At 35.8% G+C, this 22,579-nt stretch overlaps 1 protein-coding gene across 7 annotated transcripts in view; it reads right to left on the minus strand.

Annotated features, from left to right (window-relative positions):
• Positions 1-22,579, minus strand: part of GPHN (gephyrin) — a 593,666-nt gene that overhangs the window by 53,460 nt on the left and 517,627 nt on the right. For 4 of the 7 annotated variants that reach the window (XM_077767144.1, XM_077767143.1, XM_077767141.1 and 1 more), the window contains 4 exons: positions 18,555-18,674; positions 16,422-16,480; positions 15,230-15,383; positions 1,389-1,510 (listed from right to left, as the gene is read on the minus strand). In XM_077767144.1, the coding sequence (XP_077623270.1) occupies positions 1,389-1,510; positions 15,230-15,383; positions 16,422-16,480; positions 18,555-18,674 (455 nt within the window). Of the gene's footprint in view, positions 1-1,388; positions 1,511-15,229; positions 15,384-16,421; positions 16,481-18,539; positions 18,675-22,579 lie in introns of all 7 variants that reach the window. The other 3 variants (XM_077767142.1, XM_077767140.1, XM_077767138.1) reach the window with 1 other exon arrangement.

Consider the following 22,579-nt stretch of genomic DNA (forward strand, 5'->3'; position numbering starts at 1 on the left):
GGTGAAGATTTTAAAAACAATGACATTTGAAAATATTCCAATATTCTCAGAGAAAGAAAAAAACTAGGAGAAAGAAGAGAACTTTGAAAGGTGAAAGAACATAAAAGCAACTCCTTTTCATGTTATTGGCAAAATGCTGTGTCTAAGGCTTGGACTGTGTTGTGTCCAGTTTGAGCTTAAACTGGGGTGTAGGTGTCAGAGCATACTCTGTGAAATGGTAAGGTGGAGCCTCTTCAAAAGTACATTTGCTGGGAAATTCTTACCTTGTCTTGGGGAAGAAAGCTCCAGATATAATAAGCTTTACTCAGTGACAAGGTGCTTATAAGAGAGAAAGGGGCAGTTATGGGTGACCGACACATCAAACTATCCATCACTTAGATTTGTCTCTGAGCTTTGTCTCCACCAGGTTGATGTTTCAGTATTACTAAAAGTAGGCATGTTTCTTGTGAACTGGAAATCCTGGTGAGAGAGGGCTGTGTGGCAGTGCTGCATGGTAGTGGGGTGTTCAGAAAAAGTGGACTTGATCTTGATCACAGGTTGGAAGGTTACAGAAATCCTTGGGGAGTTTAGCAGAGGGCTAAGTTAATTTAGAATATGGGGTAATATGCTCTTAGAGATGGGCAATTCTAGTCAATGTGCCTCCTTTTGTACTTATAGATGGGTGAATGAAGCCTGGAGAAACTTGGGTTACATAAGGCTATAATAATTAATATAAAAGTCCTAGAAAACAACTGTACTTAAAACTACAGAGGAGCAGTTAGTGATAATTTTGACATTCTTTTTTTTTTTTAATCTTCTTACCCATGTCTTTCCTGCCTTTCTTTCTTTCTTTCTTTTTTTTTTAAATGTTTTATTTATTTCTAGGAGAGAGAGAGAGAGAGAGACAGCATGAGCAGGGGAGGGTCAGAGAGAGAGGGAGTCACAGACTCTGAAACAGGCTCCAGGCTCTGAGGTGGCAGTCAGCACAGAGCCTGTCGCGGGGCTCGAACCCACGAACCACGAGATCATGTCCTAAGCGAAAGTCGGACGCTTAACCGACTAGGCCACCCCGGCGCCCCTTTCCTGCCTTTCTTGAAACAAGTGCGTGTGAATAGAAATACCATCACCATTAATTCCATTAGAGTAAAGCCAATGCTATCAAAAAAGATCCCTGTAAACTTAACATGCCTAAAGGAGAGCAAAAGTATTTCTCCTGTTGTAATAGGCATTTGAGGTAAATGTCTGTCCCCAAAGGACATAGACATGTCCATAATTTTTTGGCTTCTGAAGAATGAGATTAGTGGAAATTATTGTATTAAATTTCTGTCTCTTCAGCAACAATTCTACTTAGTTACTACTCCCAAATTCAAATTCGTACAAACAACTTCCAAATAAGATCCAATACTTACTTGTCTCCCACAATTCCCAAGTTGATTGTGGGGTAACCATGTTCCTGAATTGTTGCTAAGAGGGTTGATCGATTGCTGTCTCGAATCTTTCCTGGTAAGAGGTCATCTTCAGGATTTAGCAGCTACAAAGCCAAAAAAATCACCACAAATTATTCTCTTAGGATAATGTTGCTTATGGTTAATGGGAAAGAAATAGATCTAGTAAGCAGAGGTTAGCATACCTAACACCTACAACAGTATCTGGCACATAGAAGATACACGCTCAAAGGGTCCCTGAATAGGGTGTATAGGAGGTTGGAAAAAAAAAGTTCCTCCAGAATTCAAAAGCACACAGAAATTTAATGGTGACTAAACAGCAGGCCAAATATCACACCTGCATTGGTTATAATTTGACAATAGTGGTTTGTAGATTGGCATTTCCAGTGGTTGCTCACAGGGGCAAACTAAATAAAACAACATTCTTTTCCCCTCCCAATATTCTTTTCCAGTTTGTCTTTCACTGAGAACATCTGAGGTAAGGACTTTGTGACATGATATTCTCAAGTCCGAAGAAAATATAAACAACTGTTTATAAACAAGCTTTCTGATCTCTTCTCTGAAGTGGGATCAACAGTATCAAAGAAGTTTAACATACTTGAAAGAGAGGGAGACAGGTGTCTTGTCTCTTTACTAGCAAATTTAAACAAGTAATACTTAACTAGAACTATGCACAATTATCCTATGACTCTGAATGGAATCACCTTTTAGAGATTCAATATCTACCATTATGTCTATGAAAAAAAGACATCTACCATTATGTCTATGAAAAAATTTATTGGAAGCTTAGGAGGTTTCAGTGAGGCAGTGTGGTATAGTAGGAAGGGCTTGGGATTCAGACATTCCAATTCAAGTTACCTAAACACATTATGCCTTAATGTTCTTATTTATAACATATAGTAATGATAACCACCTTGAAAAGTAGTTGTTAGGATTGACTGAAGTAATGAACACTCAGTTAATGTGGGTAAATATATAATAAATATGATTATCTTCCTTCATGAAAAATGACATTTAAAGGGCACCTATTTTACCCCAATTATTTTCATATTTTATTCCTAGATGCTGGTATAGATGGAATTAGCTTATAATGTGAATACAGATTTAGATCAGATTATAACATATTTAAGAGAAGGGGTCCTTAACATATGCAGACACACCAACATACAACTTTAATTTATACATCAATTTTAAGATGCACCTTGATTTTAGAAATACAACATGAATAAAAATACATCTTGGGAGTGAGAAAATCTGGAATATTATCTTAGGAAGTTGAAGGCAAGTGTGCACGTTTTAGATACTTAGCCTGTTAATATGGCCAATACCTAGAGCTTCATATCTCAGTTCTCCCAAACAATAACCCCTAGACCCTTCAATCTTCATTCTGATACCATGTGGCAGGACCTTTGGCTTTATGTTGGAAAAGCAGTAGCTTTGCAACCAACTTTCCTCTTAAAATAGCTAGCGAAAAACTCTGATCATCTTAGTGTCACCTGGGAGTCTTCCCTTCAAATACTGCATTAATTTAACTTAATCAGATGCCATGTGACATTGCAACCCACTTTCATCCTTAGTCTGGCAGAGCTTGGAAAATTGCTATTGCAGTGCTAATATAGATTAATTTTCTGATCTTAATTAACACACAGTTATTGAAGTCATTATAATTTTATAAAGGCCATGACTTACAGTTCTTTAACTCCATTAATCAGCAAGTTGCTTCAGAAAGAAAACTATATGGTTATATAATTCTTTTTTTCCCACAAAAGGGTACTGACCAACTAAACAAGAGCCCTGTTTTTAGGGTGTTTTCTTTGCTATTCAAGTTCCTTTCTGTTATTTTGCTGCAAACAGTTCTAGAAATAACAGAACCATTAGAGATCATTGGAGAACTAGTCATTTATCTGTAAAACTGACATAATGAAATAATACCTAGTTAAATGAGGGTGTGGGATTTACAGTGCATTTCAAGTATTTTTCAAAGAAAAACACAACTGAATGGGAGTATAATGCTGAATATACCAGAATAAATCACAATATTTCCTTTTAAAAGTGAATCTTACACTTGCTGGGATGAGCACTGGGTGTTATATGGAAACTAACTTGACAATAAACTATTTAAGAAAAAAAGTGAATCTTATTTTTTGGTTATCTTATATATCTGGTCATCTTTGGAATGATGCCTGAAATCTGTCACAGTTAAAATACAAAAGAAAAAAAAAAAACCCAAAGTAAAACAACACATAATCCATTATCTCCATACCTTGTTACTTTCCTGACTACCATATATTTAATTTCAATTTCCTGTTTCTGTTATTATTAATGGTGCTACTGTCTTTCAAACATTTAAACTTTGATTCTTTTTATTTCCTTTTGTAGTCCACCATCTTCCCAAAGATCACAATCTTAAGAACATCCTAATAACATTTCCTCCTTGACTCTATCCCTTCATTTCTGATATTCAGTGTCTAAATGTCTGTAAATCATTATAATTGGCTATCATACCTACAAACTCTTTCCTTTTGAGAAATAAAACTGAAACATCAACTTGCAAAACTGTATTATTATTTGTATAATAGAGAAACCGTACTAAACCATGACATGTAACTCAAACAACTATCTTAAGTCAAATTGTTTTAACATAAACTTGTTTAGACTTATCTACCCCAAGATCATGGACAAATTGAGACCATGATAACTCCACATGGACTCATGTGCTCCAAAGATAAGACTATTTCAGCAACTCACCTATTTTATAAAATCTGACCAGTCTTTGCCTAGACCTCACTTACTAACTTCTGCCTTAAAACCACCCCCAGTTCTCATGACCAACCTCAGTTCTCAAAATTCTGTAAATACCCTTCTGTAATATCCTCCTTCTGTGGCACTGCTGGGACTCTGCCATGGTGATGTGATGCTCTCCCTTACTCAGGAATTTTTGTACAGCTTTGTATGATCAACAAATTTCCCTGATGGTTGTTGTATCAATACTTTGATATTCCTTGAGGTCCCACCAAGACTTAGACAAGACCCCTTCCTATGAGTATTCGCATATTAGTTACATTGGACTTCACTGAAGTCTCGAGGCTCTTTGTTCCAGAGATTCTTTATGATGATAAGTCCAGCACTTCCTTAAGGTCTGATCCTTTTTTGTTGAGCTCCTGAAGACAACTGATATCTATTTTGTTTGTTGTAAGAATAAGGTTTCCAGGACTGTTTGGTTATTTGATCAAATCTGTACAAATTTTTGTTTTCCTTGTGAAGGTGTGTTAAAGCATTGATTTGATACTACTCATCTTTGTCAACAAACACGATGTAGCTTATTTGGCTAAATTCTTGTGCGTCTGTAAGAACTTTTCTTTGTTTATGTTTGAGAAATTGGCTTTGGGAGGGATCTCTTCTCTAACCATTCCTGCTGATTTTTAGGGTCAGCTGTTAGGGATTCAGTCTTAGTGCTAAGCCCTTCAGACATAATATATAAGCAATATTTTTCCAATTCATGGGTTCATCTAATAATAAAATTGTTGTACGTCCTGGCATAACTCTAGCTTGTTTTATTTTTCTTCAGAAATACAATTCTGAATATTCAGTAATTAGCATTTTTACTGTTATGCAAAGTTTCAAAATGAAGTTTAAATAAAAATGTAAAAAATTTAAAATTCTTTTGTTAAATCCTCATGAGGAAGTTCTCTGTCACCTTTCTAAAAGAGAATGACTTAATTTATTTTAAGAAACATCCTTCTTTGTTTCTATTCTTTGGAGATTTATCCGAAGATTTATCAATTGTCTTGAATGAATTGTCAAAGGGCCTGAGATTCTTTATAACGACTCACTTTCCCCTTTTTTATGTTTTGAAATGGGTTTGTCTGCATAAGACCTTCCCCTTCTTTGCAAAGGGAAGATAATTAGGCTTCTCTAGTGGTCACTAACTCCATATCCACTGCAAACAGCTCCCTTATACATTCCTACTTTTCTTTCTCCTTTTTCTAGAATACTTATTAATTGATCAAAAACCAATTCTAGTTATTATGGACACACACCTTAGAAATAGATTGTCCAGGTAAACAGATGTAACACATTGAAAGAAAAATTCAGATTATAAGTTCTAAAGGAGCATGTTCTTATTTTAAATAGCTTTTGATTAAAGGTTTAATTGAGAGTTAAACTAATTGCCCTGGTTACTAGGTTGTAAGAGAGAAAAAAGAACATTCAGAGCTTTCAAACATAACTTAAGGAATCTTTTAAGAATTTGGTTTATAAATACAGAGGTTTAGGGGTGCCTGGGTGGCTTAGTCGGTTAAGCGTCCGACTTTCGCTTAGGTCATGATCTCGCGGTTCGTGGGTTCGTGCCCCGCGTCGGGCTCTGTGCTGACTGCCAGCTCAGAGCCTGGAGCCTGTTTCAGAGTCTGTGACTCCCTCTCTCTGACCCTCCCCTGCTCAAGCTGTCTCTCTCTCTCTCTCCTAGAAATAAATAAAACATTAAAAAATTAAAAAAAAAATAAATACAGAGGTTTACAAATTGTATTTGAAAAAAGTCCACATTCTATTTCCACTGTGATGACTCTTTGCATGAATTAGACAGATTTGATAATCTTGATTCAAAAATTGTCCCGTGTTTTCTTTCCTGACTTTAGCAGCATATAAAAATGATACTAGAAATGTATGCTAGTTTAATTTTAATTTTCTAAATTTCCTTTCCTAGTTTTGCTACAAAATAGCAAAATTTTACTCATCTAAATCTGAGAATGATGATATGGAATGTCTCTGTGAAAAGAGGCTGATGAGATTCAAGGCATGCTACACCAAGGCATGCTATCACCCCCAAATATGGCAATTTCAAATTGAAGGAATTTGAGAAATGGAATGTGCAAGGATTTCCCCCTTAAGCAGGTGATAAAACCTTCATATGAGAGGTGCCCTCCCTATGCCTGGAGGAAGGGAACATCCTTCCCTCTGAAGATGAAGGGATACAGAAGAATCCAAATGAACAAGAAGTCTTGCTAATTTTCCCTCAGTTTACTACACTTTCCTCAAACCCTTTGTTCTATCATATCTTTCCATGACTTTCCACTCCTCATCAAGTCTAATTAAAAATGCTCAGGTTTGACTGTTTTTTCAGGTCTTCATTTTCTTATGAAGGCTCTTATGTCACATAAAACTTTAAAAAATATATATGCTTTTTCACTTGTTAATCTGTCTTGTTACAGAGGCAAAAAATTTAGAACTTGAGAAATTAGAAGGGTTGAGGAAAAATATATTTTTCATTCTACAGGATAAATTATTATAAGGCTTCTATTAAATTGTAAGATCTTTTTTTAAATTTTTTTTTATTTTTTAAATGTTTTTATTTATTTCTCGGAGAGGGAGAGAGACAGCGTGAGTAGGGGAGGGTCAGAGAGAGAGGGAGTCACAGACTGAAACAGGCTCCAGGCTCTGAGCTGGCAGTCAGCACAGAGCCCGATGCGGGGCTCGAACCCACGAACGCGAGATCATGACCCAAGCGAAAGTCGGACGCTTAACCGACTAAGCCACCCAGGCGCCCCTTAAATTGTAAGATCTTATATGAAATTTTTTTATCAAAAAATTTTAAAAAATATTTATTTATTTCTGAGAGAAAGAGGGAGTGCATACTCAGGGGAGAGGCAGAGAGAGAGGGAGACAGAGAATCCAAAGTAGGCTCCGTGCTATCAGCACAAAGCCTGATATGGGACTCAAATCCACAAACCATGAGATCATGACCTGAGCCAAAGTCGGATGCTCAACTGACTAAGCTACCCAGGTGCCCCTGAAATTAAACTTTAAAAGCCAAATCCTTGTTAACTCTAAGACCTTAACAAATATTAATTTGAGTAACTGACAAATCATTTTGGACATTACATTGTGGGCAATGTAATCTTTAATGCACCCATGCTCTTATTACAAACATCATTTACAGGTTAGAGTAACCATCATTAACAGGTTAAAAAGGATATATGAAGGTAGAGGAATGCTTGTGCAAGGTAGTGAATATGCTTAGTTTTTGGTAAAAAACAGAATATTATCCTTCAAGCAAAAACAATCTGACTGTGCCATTTGTAAAAATGAGACAGTGCCATAAATACTGTTTTATTATCTGGGTTTTTTTCCACTTAAATAGCATATCACAAATATCTTTCAATGACAGTGATATATGTCTATAATGCATCAATGGCTATAAACAGTTCTACTATATATATCATAATTAATCAGTTCCCTATTGTTAGATATATAATTTTTTGACCATTTTTCACACAGAATCACAGAATATAAGAAAAGAGACAGTTTCAAAGTGGTAGGTGAGGAATGTCACTGATACGAAATGGTATAGATAGGTTAGGGAGGATAAATACCAGAGCAGGATATGGAGATTAAGAGTTATTACCCTCTTCAGGAAATCAGTTTCTGTGCTAAAGGGGCACTACTCAGATTTGGGAGTTTCGTTTTTTCTTTTTTTCGTTTGTTGTTGTTTTTTGTTGTTTTAAGTGGATAGTGAAAAAGAAAAGGCAATGAATGCAGACCTCTCTTTGCACAAACCTAGTAGTCAGTAGGAGGGGAACAGTGCAGTAGCTCAAGGAGGCAATAGGGTGTTTAAGTATAGGTCTTCTTATGATAGTGGTAATCATTTTATATTTGGATATAGATGGGAGATGAGCCACTAGAGAGGAAGTAATCAAAGACACAGAAAAAATAATTTAGAAACCAAAGTTCTGAAGAAGGTGAGAAAGAATGAATGTATAGGTAGAAGTAGAGGAATTGTTCTTAGAAATATCATTTCCTTTTAGATTGGAGGAAAGGAAGATAGCTAAAGGAATGAGGAAATTTTTGATTTAAAAAAAGATGAGGGAGCCCTCATTTAGTTCAGTTTGACAAATATTTCTTAGTTTCATTTTTTCCATTAAAGGTGTTGAGGTCATTTGCCAAGTGTGGGAAAGAAGGGCTGTTACTGGTATAAAGGAGGTACAGAATGTATGAATGAACTATCCACAGGGGTAATGTGCTAGGAAATCAACAAGACAGTGACAGCAGGATTACCAAACAACTTTAAATACCAGGTTGACATTAAATGCCAGAAAATTGTTCTCGGTCAGGTAATCACAGTTCTATTAATTTTTTTCAGTAATGTTTCTCTGCTTGGAAGTAGAAATGGAGACAGTAGAGGATAGAGTCAACCAGTTTAGGTATTAGCATAGAAAGCAAAGGAATAGATTAAATGAGTGAGGCTATCTGAAGTGTTAGTGAGAGCAACTTTAAAGTGGTAAGTCATAGTCTTTAATCTGGACAATAAGTACAGTATAGCTAGAAGAAACTAATGACAGTAAAAACTAACCTGACAGGTTAAAAAATAACCTAATAGGTTTCAGGGCTGCCATCGAAAAGCTGGAGATATGAAATTTAAGGAGATTCCTGTGGGAAGCATTGTGGCACAGGAAAGAAAAAAAGTCATTACAGCCAGAAGACTTAGTTGTGAAATCAGGCTCTATTCTTACACGAAACAGATGATGTTGGGAAAACTGCTTTGTTTTTGAGCTTCCATTTTCTCTTCCTTAAAATTAAGGATAATTATACTACCCTCATGGTGTTGCTATAATCATAAAGTACATAGTGGTATTGGTCACACTAGATACTCAACTTCCTGTTCCTTCTCTTATTAGTCAGGTTAAATATAGTTTTGTAATAGCAGCTGCTTGTGGAGGGCCCTGAAAAGTATACAAAGATTTGAGAGAGACTTTATATTTTAGAAAGCTTGTTTGTACAGGCATCTGTTTTTGATGGTGGCCAAGAAAATGATAAAAGATAGAATAGAGTAAGCAAACACATAGTGGAGATGAATAGATTTAATTCTGTGTGAGTACATGCACGTGCGTGTATTTGTGTGTATATGTGATAGAGAGTGAATGAGAGAGAGAGAAAGGATTAAATGAATAAACAAGTTTTGGAATATGGCTGAAAATGACTGAAATAGTACACTTAAAATTAGAAGAGCAAGTACCTACTAAAGAAGTAATTATTGCTTCTACTTGAGTAACGAGTTAATAAGCATTCAGTCTTGACTTCCTGAACTAATGGCAACTAGCTGACTGATGTCCAGTTTAAAGGCCTTTAGGTCACCGTCTATAGTTTTAAGGGCATCGGAATGTATTTGATGAATAAAGGATGAATGCATCAAGAGTCAAAATTAGAAAATAAAACTGGGAAGTATAAAAACAAAAGAAAAACAAAACTGGATAGTACGAAGGTTGGAAAAAAGAAGGAAGATATAGCTGCCTCCTAAGTGTAAAATTTGTATCTCCTATCTTCTATTTATATTCATTTCCTATGTGACTTTACTATCTAGTCTCATGATTTTAAATAGTGTGTATATGCTGATAACTTCCAAATGTGTATCTTTAGATCTAATTTTCTCCTAAGCTCCAGACAATATGTTCAAATGCCTACTCAATATTTCTACAAGGATTTCTAAAAAGTATCTCAAACTTAATGTGTCCAAAACAGAAACCCTGATTTCTGCTGTCCAATCTTTCTCACCTGGGTAAGTGATAACAATCCTTAGAAATGCTCAGGTCAAAACCTTGGAGTTTTACCTTGACTCCTCACTTTCTCTTATATAGTTCTACTTTGAATTTACTAGCAAAACCTATTGGCTTTATCTTCAAAATATTTCCAAATAGGAAATATTTGGTAGGAAATAATTTCCTGGATATTACAAATCTAACTAGTCTCCCTGCTTGTTTCCTTTTCTGTATGCCATGTCATGTTGAAGCCAGAGTAAACATCGAAAAATTTAAGAAGTGTTATGTTTCATGTTATGTTTCCCTTCCTCAAACTATTTAGAATTAAATGGTCTTAATTTCTATTATCTCTCCAACCTCATCTCTTTTTACTTTGCTCCTTTTCCTCCATACTTCAGCCACATTGTCCTCCTTGCTGTTCCTCAAACATGACAAGCATACACCCTATCTCAGAACCTTTCTTTCTGTTGTTCCCTCTGCTTGGAACTCAATTCCCCTTATGGCACACACCCTTAATACCTTCAGATTTCCAGTCTAATTTTGCCTCATCAGTAAGACCTGATTACCCCATATTAAATAGAAGACTGTCAGTCAGTCAGTTCTGGAAAGGAAATCCAACTCCTCTAGGTATTTCAAATTCAGGGGAGTGGGAGAAGAAAGGATTTAATACAGAGAATTGGGTAAAAATGTGTTGGGAGGGTTGGAGAAAGGAAAAAAGTGTGTTTTCAAAGATCAGTAACTGCAGGAAGTCACCATTGTCTCTAGGGCTATTAGGGGAAAGTGATGTTACTGAGGGTTGGGGCGCTTATACTTCTGCTAACTTCCTTCCACCTTCTAATATTGTGTTAATACATCCCAAAGCCAAAACCAATAGGTCCACAGCTGGAAAGAGAGTCCAGGAAATTGGGTTTTCAGGCTTCTAGCCTTATTGTATAGGGGAGAGTATGAAACGGCTGATGTAGGGTAGGTTTCAACAGATAATATGTGGCATATACCTCCTCTACTACCAGTCTCTATCATCTTACCCTTCTTTATTTTTCTTTATATCATTGATGACTATTTGTTCATTGACTATCTCCCTCTACCCCACCTCCATCAGAATATAAATTTTGTAAGAACAGGAAATTTGTCTGTCTTGTTTGCTGCTATATCCTGAGCAGTCAGAACAGTGCCTGGCATCAGTATGGTAGTATATTAAATAGGGAGGGATAGTGGAAATGGTTCGCTCCAGTGGAGAATAATATTTTGCCACTGACATTGCTTAGAATTGCTAGTGCATGGTGATAATAAAAGGCAGAATTATTTGTAGTCAGTTTTATTATTATTTTCTAATTTGCTAGAGACAATGCATCCTCTTATGTGAGGGTAAAGAATTAACAAAACTTTTTCCATTTCTAAGGACAAATTTGACCTTGGGTTAACTTTCTAGCTCTGTTCTCCTGGAAACTTGATAAAGATGAAATATCAGCTTGTTACTAGGCAGCAATTCTTATGGCAAAAATAATCTCTGATTGGTAACATGGATATGGACTAGAAGGAACTATAAATGAATTATAAATCCCTAGTGGAAAGCCACAGCTTTGAGCTTTTGTGAATGTGGTGACACTTGTATCCAGACATTTCCATTGTAGGGACCCTGGTAGCTGCCTAACACTGTTATAAGACATATTGATTCCTACTACATGACAATGAGAAACAATGAAATCTGGCCATGTGTAGCAACATGGATGGACCTTGAGGGTGTTATGCTGAGCGAAATAAGTCAGGCAGAGAAGGACAAATATCATATGTTTGCACGTATAGGAGGAACTTAACTGAGGGCTATGGGGGAGAAGAAGGGGGAAAATGGTGGGGGAAAGGGAGAGAGGCAAACCATGAGAGACTCTTGAATGCTGACAAAAACTGAGGACTGATGGATGTGGGGGGGAGGAGGGATGGGTATGGAGGAGGACACTTGTGGGGATGAGCACTGAGTGTTATGTGGAAACTAATTTGACAGTAAACTATTTAAAAAAAAAAAAAAAGATATATTGATTCCTATGTAGGATATGCTTCTACGTTGGTAGCTCCCATACTCTCTTGGTATAAATCTTGTTCCCTTGTACCTGAATGTCACTTGAAAAAAGATAATAGCTCTTGAAAGGCTGTGTAGACGGTTAAGAGGACTAGTTCCACCAAAGATGAAAATCTAATGCAGCCCTACTGGACACTGAGCTTCCTGTTCAAAATCCTTTTAAATAAACTGGTTCATAATACAGTGTATTCACATCTTATAGAAGTCTGATGTTTAGTTAAGATGATCCCTGATGGTCATTCCAGCATGTAATAGATGTCTAATGAATATTTATTGAACGAATGCATGAGGCTGGAAGTGTATTTCACAATTACATAATTACTGGATGGTATCACCTAAATGTTAACATACATAATTTGTTGAAACCAACAAATGTTTACATTGGCTGTTCTGTATTAGTTATAGTTCATAACTGTACCTCTTCGGGGCACCTGGGTGGCTCAGTTGGTTAAGTGTTCGATTTCAGCTCAGGTCATGATCTCACTGATTGTGGGTTGAGAGCCCCGCATGTTGGGCTCTGTGCTGACAGCTAGGTCAGAGCCTGGAGGCTGCTTCAGATTCTGTGTCCCCCCCTCTCTCTGACCCTCCCCTGCTCACGCTGTCTCTCTCTCTCAGAAATAATAAAAAAAAAATGACTGTACCTCTTCAATTTTGAAATAATTCCCTTATCCCGAACACATGTATTCATAAAATACTGGGCAGGTTTTAAAGACAGACATCTTATATGGCGTTCTTTGGGTTGCCTCAGGCCACTGTTCTGCTTACCAATAAACCACACTGGATTAAAAAGTGGACATATGTGAAGCCACACATATCAGTGGAAATCAGTTAGTACTTAAGGGAAGCATGTACTGTGACTGATTAAGCTATAGACTTGCCACATTAATAGACAAGTGTAATTTCTTTCAGCCTCTCTGAAATTTATATTTCTTCTCATTATTTCTGTCTGTCAAAGACCTCAAGCCTCCAGAAGAGATACTATGCTTTATTCATCTCTTTTATCCCCAGTTTAGATATTGGTATATTGGTATAGAGGTAACCAATAAACATTTGTTGAAATAAATTATACAATCATAGAGAGTCACAAGAACGGCTCACCTTGGATGGAACTAGGGAAAGAATGTGAAGCTATAGAGAATTTAGATGCATTATTCCCTTGGAAAACCATAGTAAGTACAGCAGGCCAGAGAAAGTAGGGGAACAGAGTCATACAGTACCTATCAAAGCCTCTCCAAAGATAATCAAGCCTATGGAGGCAGGGAGCTAGGACTACAAATTCTTCCTTAGATTCCATGATCTAAGTATCATCTCTATTCTACCCCATCACTTTTCTTTATCACTAGTAAATAGTTTTAATATAGAATGTACAATAGTACATTTTTTTAAAAAATACTACCAATGTACTCTAGGGGATAATTGAGAATATACCCCAGTCCTATAAAAACATTAGGAAGAATACAAGAAATACAGGTTAAACAAAGTTATGTAATAACTACTTATGAATTTGCTCATTATCTTTAGCTTTCCCAAGCCCCCTGAGCTCAGTGAGATGCACAAAGGATATAAATAATCACAAATAAGAATAGTTCATTAAATAAACCAGTTTAACAGAAATTTCTGTCTGATGCTAACCACAAGTGTCAGTCCTAGGGATATTAAAAACATCACTATGTAGACCAATTGAAAAGAATGTTTGTTTTGGGGGGGTGCCTGAGTGGCTCAGTCGGTTAAGCATCTGATTCTTGACTTTGGCTCAGGTCATGAACTCAAGGTTTGTGAGATTGAGCCCTGCATTAGGTTTCATGCTGACAGCGTGGAGCCTGCTTGGGATTCTCTCTCTCCCTCTCTCTGTCCCTCCCTCACTTGCTCTCTCTCTAAATATAAATAAATAAATAAATAAAGAATGTTTGTTTTGGGTCAATCAATAATTTTAGGGAATGACCAGTGCATCTATACAGGGTCTAGAATACTGGTTCATCTGTCCATTAGCAAAACAAATCTTTTATTCCTTTCTTTTGCCCTTTCCAAAAGAGCTATAAGGGTAATGGAGAGACCTTTGAAAAATGTTCATTTCTAAGACTTTAAGAAATTAAAAACAATGTTACAAATAAATGGCTTATTTTCAGAATAAAATTAGGGGGTTAAAAGAGAGAGAAAAGAAATCCTGTTAATTTCAAAATATAGATTTCCTATTTTTTCCTATTTCCTATATTTTGATAGATAATCCTATCTTTTTGAAAATAATAAGGTGTAAAGTCTAAATAAATCTCTGTAGTTTTTGATCTGCTCTTAGGCTTTGAATTACTAGCACACCCATTTTTCTTTTTTCTTTTCTTTTTTTTAATTTTTTTTTTTTAAATTTATTTCTAGAAGAGAGAGAGAGAGAGACAGCGTGAGCAGGGGCTGGCAGTCAGCACAGAGCCCGACGCGGGGCCTGAACCCACGAACTGCGAGATCATGACCTAAGCGAAAGTCGGACGCTTAACTGACTAAGCCACCCAGGCGCCCCTAGCACACCCAGTTTTCAATAGTCCCAGTTTCATTAGATCCTCCAACTGAATTTTTGTATAACCAAAGCAAAACATGGAACAGGCAATTTTTCAAGAGTTGTCAGAGAAAGACTGGCTAAATTCCCTATCCTAAATCAGGGCTGAAATGACATTTGACATATTCTGAGAAGCATGCTACTAGAGAAGCTATCTTTAGAAAAAAAAGAAAAAATAGGTTATCAAGTCTTTCCTGGTGACTAAGAATCACATGGAACTTCCAGCAAGAAGATCTAACCACTGTGTCCCAATTCATTAGTTATTTCCCACATAGAGGTGACCCTTCACCTCAGCAGGTGGGTAGACACAATTTATTGTCCTAATAGACTGAGTGCTAAATTTTCACAGTTGAATATCTATAGGTAGCAGCCAATATCCTTTGCTTATACGTACTGAGTGTATAGAAAAGCCATTGGTTGTAATATTTCATTCTAATAAATGGAAGGGAGCATTTCTCAGTATGTAATTTCTTATCTTCCTCCTTCTTCTTGAACTATTCTAAGGCTAATTTATTTCCCTATTATATAGGAATGTGGCAAAATCTATAATCCACAATGTTCTATTTACAACACAGACAGAGGTCAAAAATACTTTTGTCTGAAGGTCTAATTACCTTTTCACCTACCCCCCTTCACCCCCCTCTTTTTTATTTTTTACCTCATTCCCTGTTGACATGACTGCAACAACTGGAAACTTATTAACTTCAACCTCTGTGACACCTACAGTTGCCAGAAGACCAATCTCTGAGGGGCCCATATGGGTTCCTTTGGCCAAAACGCATTCTCCTCTTTTAATGTCATGGCCGATGGGTCTGAAAGTCAAAGCAGAACCATAAGCAGTATGACTGAGAATAATATTTTTTTTCAACTAACTTTAGTGTCAGAGAAGGAGGACACACTCAAGAGGAGAAAAAAGTCAAGAGATGAGGTAAGAACAGAACAATAAAATAAAAAGCTTCTAAAAATTCAATGCTTTTTTAATAAAAAATTTAAATCACACAATAGAAGAGAGAAATAGGAGTTCTATCTATTACTGCTAAAAAGGAATATATTACTTCACATTTGAAAACTATTTTACAACATTACAGCCAAAAACACCAATTGCAGACTTTTTTTGATGTAAGAATTTATATGAAAATATCTAGTGGCATTAATAAGAGGTCCATAGTTTGTTAACTTTAAGGTGAGAAGAATAACACTAATGAGGTTACCACTGAGATCATTTCTATTTGGACAACTTAGGCTGACCTAGATCTGTGCCTGCAGAAGTCCATTCAACTTGGCTTCCTGCCAGAGGGATGTGAAAATTGTAGCTTTGTTATAAAGACATTTAAGCAAATTATATTGACGGGATCAGGGCAAACATATTCCAGTGTAAGAAAAATAAAGTATATGCACTATTTATGGTAAAACAGTAATCTCATCTTTGTATATAAACAGTAGCAAATTATTATTGATAGTCAGTAGAGGAGGGGCTATCATCTAATTGCATAAAAACTTAGTTCTGGGATTACCTGTGTTGATACCATATTCTGGATTATTTAGGGGTAGAGCTAGGTAACTCTGGGTTATCTAGGAGTAGGATTAGCTGTGGATTAAGTGGGCTCATGACTTTACTTCTTTCACATGTTGCTTTTGACTATTTCATTTGCCTTTACCACGTTTATGAAAAAGCAGGCAGAGCAGACATGAGATGTAGAATTAAGAAAATTCATTTTACTACTTGTTAAAAGTCCTGAACACTAATGGCTAATTGACTGAGCTGCAAATTTATAATAGCCATCCTCTTTTAAGTTCATGATCATGTAGAAACAAAAGTTGGCTGTGCATTCTGTATGTTATGAACTTACCTGATATCTTGGCCTGGCCGGGCTTGCACCAGAATTCGTACTTCAAGTTCCTCAGTCCCCTATAATAAGAACAAGTCATGTAACTTCAAACAGAACAATCTAATGGATTGTTTGATCAACACAATTTAGCTAACCAGATGTTTTTATCATCAGATAGGTCCAGAATATATACAGAGATAAAGAAACAGAGAACCTTTTGCTAAACATTTTGAACATGATGAATTTCTACCACACATTCCTTTCTTTTTTTTGTTTAATATTTTTATTTATTTCTAGGAGAGAGAGAGAGAGACAGCGTGAGCAGGGGAGGGTCAGAGAGAGAGGGAGATACATATTCTGAAATAGGCTCCAGGCTTTGAGCTGGCAGTCAGCACAGAGCCCGACGCGGGGCTCGAACCCACAAACTGCGAGATCATGACCTAAGCGAAAGTCGGACGCTTAACTGACTAAGCCACCCAGGCGCCCCTCTACCACACATTCCTAAAAAATTAGGTTTGATGCCAAGGTATAAATAAATAAAGACTTTCCCCCCATAATTTTCATGCTTTTGAAAAATATACCAATTCAAATATTGGATCTTACATTGTAAGCAGCGTTCTCAAGGGAAAACAAAAGATACACCTATATGGCTACCTAATAGATACAGTGAACGCTCATGGAAATAACCGGTCTCTTCTGTTCCCATGAATCATAGGTTCAATACTATGCCAAGTTTTCCAAATATCTATAGAAATTTCGGTGAAGGGCTTGCAGTTTGCCTGGCAGTAGGTTTCTGTAAATTAATGGTGATCATTAATTTTACATTAATGGGCCGTGGATAATATTGTGACGCTGGAATTGTGTCTTGTCATGTGGCAGAGTCTGTGGATGTGTGTGTTCTGGATTTCAATGCTCTGCTGGCTTCTTTGATGCCAATAAATCTGCTGGACAGTTTTAATAGCAAGTAATGTGATCTGTATGCCAAGAGTTGAATTTTATAAACCTTTTATGTGGGAAAGTAATTAAGAAGAAAATCCCAGATCAAGAAAAGTGTTCATCTCTCAGCATGTCCAAATTTTTCTATATACCCAGCCCAGAAGAATATTATTTATTTTTAGCTCTACATTTTAAGATATAAAATATCTTAAACTTCTTCAAAAAACAAGTTAAGATAGCCAATCATTAAAACCTCAGTTGAAACTATTCTTTTATTAGTGGCTGATCCTCTGGTTCCAATAATTGCTGCTAGTTTCAGTGAAATGAAGGCCTGCTTAGACCAAAAAAAAACCCACAAAAAACAAAAAACAAAAACAAAAACGAAAAAACAACAAAAGAAAAAAAAAAACAAAGAAAAAATTCCCAGAGACCTTTATTGTAGGCAATAAAGGGGGCACTGACATATAGACATGTATTTAATATTTCTAGGCTATCTTTTGATGACAGAGATTTTTCTGAATTATAGAAAACCAGAGCTGACAGGTTATTTGGTTTAAATGCTTGGCTTAGTGTAATGTTGAGGAATTTCTGTTAAATTCTTTTTCATTAAATTCTCCTTCACATTTTATCAAAAGCTAGTCTTTTTTTCCCCTAGAAGCTAGTCCTTTTTTTTTTTTTAATGTTTGTTTATTTTGAGAGAGAGAGGGAGAGAGAGTTAGAGCGAGTGCTCAAGCAGAGGAGAAAGGGAGAGAGAATCCCAAGAATCTGACAGCACAGAGCCCGATGTGGGGCTTGATCTCACCAACCATGAGACCATGACCTGAGCCAATATCAAGAGTTCGACAGTTAACCAAGTAAGCCACCCAGGTGCCCCAAAGCTAATGTTGATGAACAAATTTCTTAGCTATAAGGTATGTCAACAATTAATAATTCTGTTCTTCTATTTGGAGGTAGTTTCTTTCCTTGTTTGCATGTGAAATTTCTTGGATCAAATATGGTTCAAATTCTGTCATAATCATGGTAATGATCGTAAAAACATTTCTTGTACCAAAAGATTTTCAAATCTAAGGCAATTCCTATTTATTGGAGATCTGTACATTACAATGTAAGATGTTAACATTACCAAAAAACCCTGGATTAATCTTATAAACATTGCAGAAAATGAGCATTTATAACACTGCCATAGGAACAAAGCCGTAAGACCTGGTGATGACGTACATCATCAGATTCCCTGATTAGTTCGGTGTCTTCTACTTGTACTACTGCATCAGCACCGCAGGGGATTGGAGCACCTGTTGTAACCCGCATGACTTGTCCTGGCATTACTGTTTGAGTCGGCTGGAAATATAAACATGGAAGAAAGAATTGATTTGCTGTTGCAAAGGAAAAGTCTGCAGGAGATGTAATATTTTTAGAAACAAACCATAAAAGGAAAATCTAATACTCTCACTCATTTTGGTCCAATGTAAATAAAAACTATCCACAAACAGATGCATTTACACCAAATAGGATTTAACTTGATTAAGGTAGTGACCATTAGATGTCTTTCATGATGTCCTGTTTTCCTTTTGAAGAACTGTCACTTACATTTGCTACTATTGTGTCTAACTTAAATCATGTGAATTTTCTTAATACCTGTATGTGATTTGAGTGTCCATAAGAAAAAAAAATGCCATGCAATGTGATTTTATGAAAGACAATTATGAAAAACTAGCATGTTGGTCATTTACTGAAGTTCTGATGTTTAAGAAATATAGTACTTAATAACTAAACTTTTTGATTTAATAAATATAAGCCAGAAAAATATTTTCAATTATTTCTCTTGAAAATAGTTCTGAAACATATTAGTTCACTTTTTAATAATAAAAATCTAGAAGATGTAATTCAATAATTCAAAAATGGTTCCAATGTCTATAATGATTTGGGTTAAACATTTATATCTAAGGCAATTTTCATTGCCTTAACTATCATATAGATGGTACAAGAGACTGACCACAGGACTTGCCCTGCAAACTTCCCTTAGTGTAGAGAAAAGCATATTTCTATAAGATCCATTTGATAGGTTTGATTTGGCCTCAGAAGTCTCACTTGTCATAAGCCATGATTTAGGTCAGAGTTGGGAAAAGGAATGCTTCAAATTTCCCTTAAAAGAAAATTCTGAGATAATGTAACTTCTCAATGAGAAAGAGGTCTTTCCAAAGATATCTGCTTCATAAATATTTAAAATCCTAGGTCACAACAATGTGAATATTCTGAAAACTACTGAACTATACTTAAAAATGGTTAAAATCATACATTTTTATGTTATATATATTTTCTACCAGATTAAAAAAAATTAGGGAGTGGTTAAGGGAAAATATCTCTCTACTAGATGTACAAAGTAAAACCAGAAACTTATTAGAAAAGTCTTAAAAATCTTCTTTAAATAATATTAGTGCTGCAAATAATACCACCAATAGCTAAAATTATCAAACCCTTCAATCTATGCAAAGTACAGTGTTAAGTGCATTATTACATTCTAGAATATAAACTGTACAAAGACAGGGATTTATTTTTTTGTTGCCTCTCTGATCACATCATCATTTTCGATCCTGTGGCATGCCCAGAAGGCTGACCTCTATGGACTATTTCAACCAGGTTCCCATCACTCTGGGTTCTGGTTAGGTTCAGCCAATGGGAGTGGTCCACAAGAGATTAGAGGGTAGGAGAGAGAGAAAGTAGGGTTTTTATTCCCCTTGCTACTTCCCTGCTGGGCTGCAGTTTGGTGATGGCTATATCATTGAGGGCTACAGCTTCTATTAGGTAGCCCATTCCCATAGTTATCAATCCCCCCTGGTCCACGTACCACTCCTGCTCTTTGCCCTTCAGATCTAGAGGTGGTTGGTAATGGAGCATCACTGTTGTTAGCACGCAGGGGCTTAACATTCTTTTGTTTCCCTTAACTTCTATTTCTTGGGTATAGTCCCTTTAATCACCCATTTTCCACAAATATTTATTGCTCTATCATACCAAATCCTAGAAAGTGTCTAGCACAAAGTTGGTTATGAATAAATATTTCTAGAATGAATGAATGAACAAACATGTATGATCTCAGTAGCTGAAAATTACATGAAGTATCCCATCCTTCTTGGCTTATAACTCCAGTGTTCTCCATGCTTTTAACCCATAGCTACTGACAAAAGAGATTCTTGGGATCAGCTCTGGCATTGAACTTTCCCTTTATTCTGTTATTTGAATAAAAGATATTCCAGGCTTTTAAGAATGGTTACATTTTTATGTAATTTTCTACCATGATGCTGCATAGGATTTCAAATGAAAAGCTTGGAGCCCAATGCATTAAAATTAAAAAAAAAATTCAACCCTTATGTTATTTATTTTCTGGGACATCTCTTAATCTACTATATATGACTAATTTGCAGTGCAGTGATTTTTGATGAAAAGCATTAAAGTTTTGATATGACATACGTATTTTTTAGTAGAGGTACTAATGCTAAAACTATCTTAAGAGCCTATGGAGCAAAGATATTTAATATAGGTCTAACCAGGTCTTTCTTTTGCTGAAAGTGCCTTTTTGGTGAAGGCAGAAAGTGAATCCTAAAATGAGTTTCAGGGCAGTTGCTTCTTAAGCTGAAAAGTGTTAACCTGAAGCCCTGCCTTAATTTAGTCAGGCTCAATGTACCATATTCTGTAAATTCACTTTAAGTTTTATAGTGATTGTACCTGTAATTTTCTCTACTTTTTGCCTTAAACCAACCCTTAAGAGGTGTTTCTGTGTGGTACTAAGAAAATTGGTTCCTCTCTAAGCTTAGTGAAGACTTCCTACCAGCTCACTTATATGAGATCCAATGTAAAAGATATTACTGGATATACAAATGTTTATTTATATAAATAAACATTTATATATCTATAAATATATAAATATATATAAATATGTTTATATATCCACTTAGAGTAGACATACAAACCTCAACTGAATGCAATCAGTTGAAAACTCCAGGGATACATGAAGTACTTCCTTTAGATTGTTAAGAGTAACAATTCTTTAAGAGTAACTCACTCTGTATTTGTATTGCTATGCCTTATATGTTTTATATAAAGTAAAAATGATTAAAACACTGATTTATCCTTAATGAGAATATAAGTTGAGGTTTTTGAGATTTGCCCAATGATAGCACTTTATAGTCATGTAATATTTTCTTTGAGTGTCTAGTGCTAATCAGTAGCACCAAAACAAACTAAAAGTGATTTAAGGCCGAGTATTTTGGTACACCAAGAAAGCATTTCGTAAATCACTGTTTCTTTGTAAACAATGGTACCCAGTTCTTAAGTGCATGTACTTTCAAAAAGTGAGCAATTTGGCTTTTATAAGATCTCTGAGATTGCTATAAAGTCTGTATAATACCTTAGTTATAGATAAAGGACATCACAAGAAATTTGAATAAAAACCCCATTTTCTTGTAGTTTTCATCTTTTTTTTCCATCAACCTTACAAGAAGTTAGCAATTTTTAAGTTTCATGACTTTTCTTGTGTTCCTAGTTCTCTAGTACAGTTGGAAGTCTTAACTAGTAAATAAAGTTTAAGATGTTCACAAGGCCCTTATTAAAATGTTACCTATGTATTTATACTAGGCTGTGACTACCACAAACTATTTGTAGTTCCCTAAGCAATCCGTGCAATTTTTTAAAATACCTCTGTGTCTTGATTTATACTATTCTCTTGGCCTGGAATGTCCTTTTCTCACTTCCATTTTTGTAAAGATCTCTTAGGTCCAGCTCCAATGTTATTTTCTTAATCCTCCTAGGATGAAATGCTCAACCTCTCTATTATGCTCCACAGTACATGACTGATAGCATCAGTTTAGCACTTAATATATATTATATTATATTTAGTTTATATCCTGTCTCCTCCCTGGATGTAAACTCCTTAAGAGTAGCAATCATATCTTAATCTACGTCATATACCTAGAACCCAACACACTGCCTGGTACACATAGTAGCTATGTTTGATTCAACATTTGTTGAATTGACTCAGTTGAAGATGAGAGACCTAGAATAACTGGTACTTTGCGGCTTTGTTATAAAAATGGATGCTTTAGACATCCAACACTGAATAAAATGTGTAACAAGAAGTCAGATTCTGAGTTCAAAATAACAGTCATTTATAAAAAAAGGATCTGGGCCTAGCTGTTCTTTTTGTCAGGAAAACAGTCATGGGGACTAAAACCAGCCTGTGTACAGCATCT

Source organism: Crocuta crocuta, unplaced genomic scaffold (assembly GCF_008692635.1).
Source record: "Crocuta crocuta isolate KB4526 unplaced genomic scaffold, BGI_CrCroc_1.0 scaffold55, whole genome shotgun sequence".
Taxonomy (NCBI): Eukaryota; Metazoa; Chordata; class Mammalia; order Carnivora; family Hyaenidae; genus Crocuta; species Crocuta crocuta.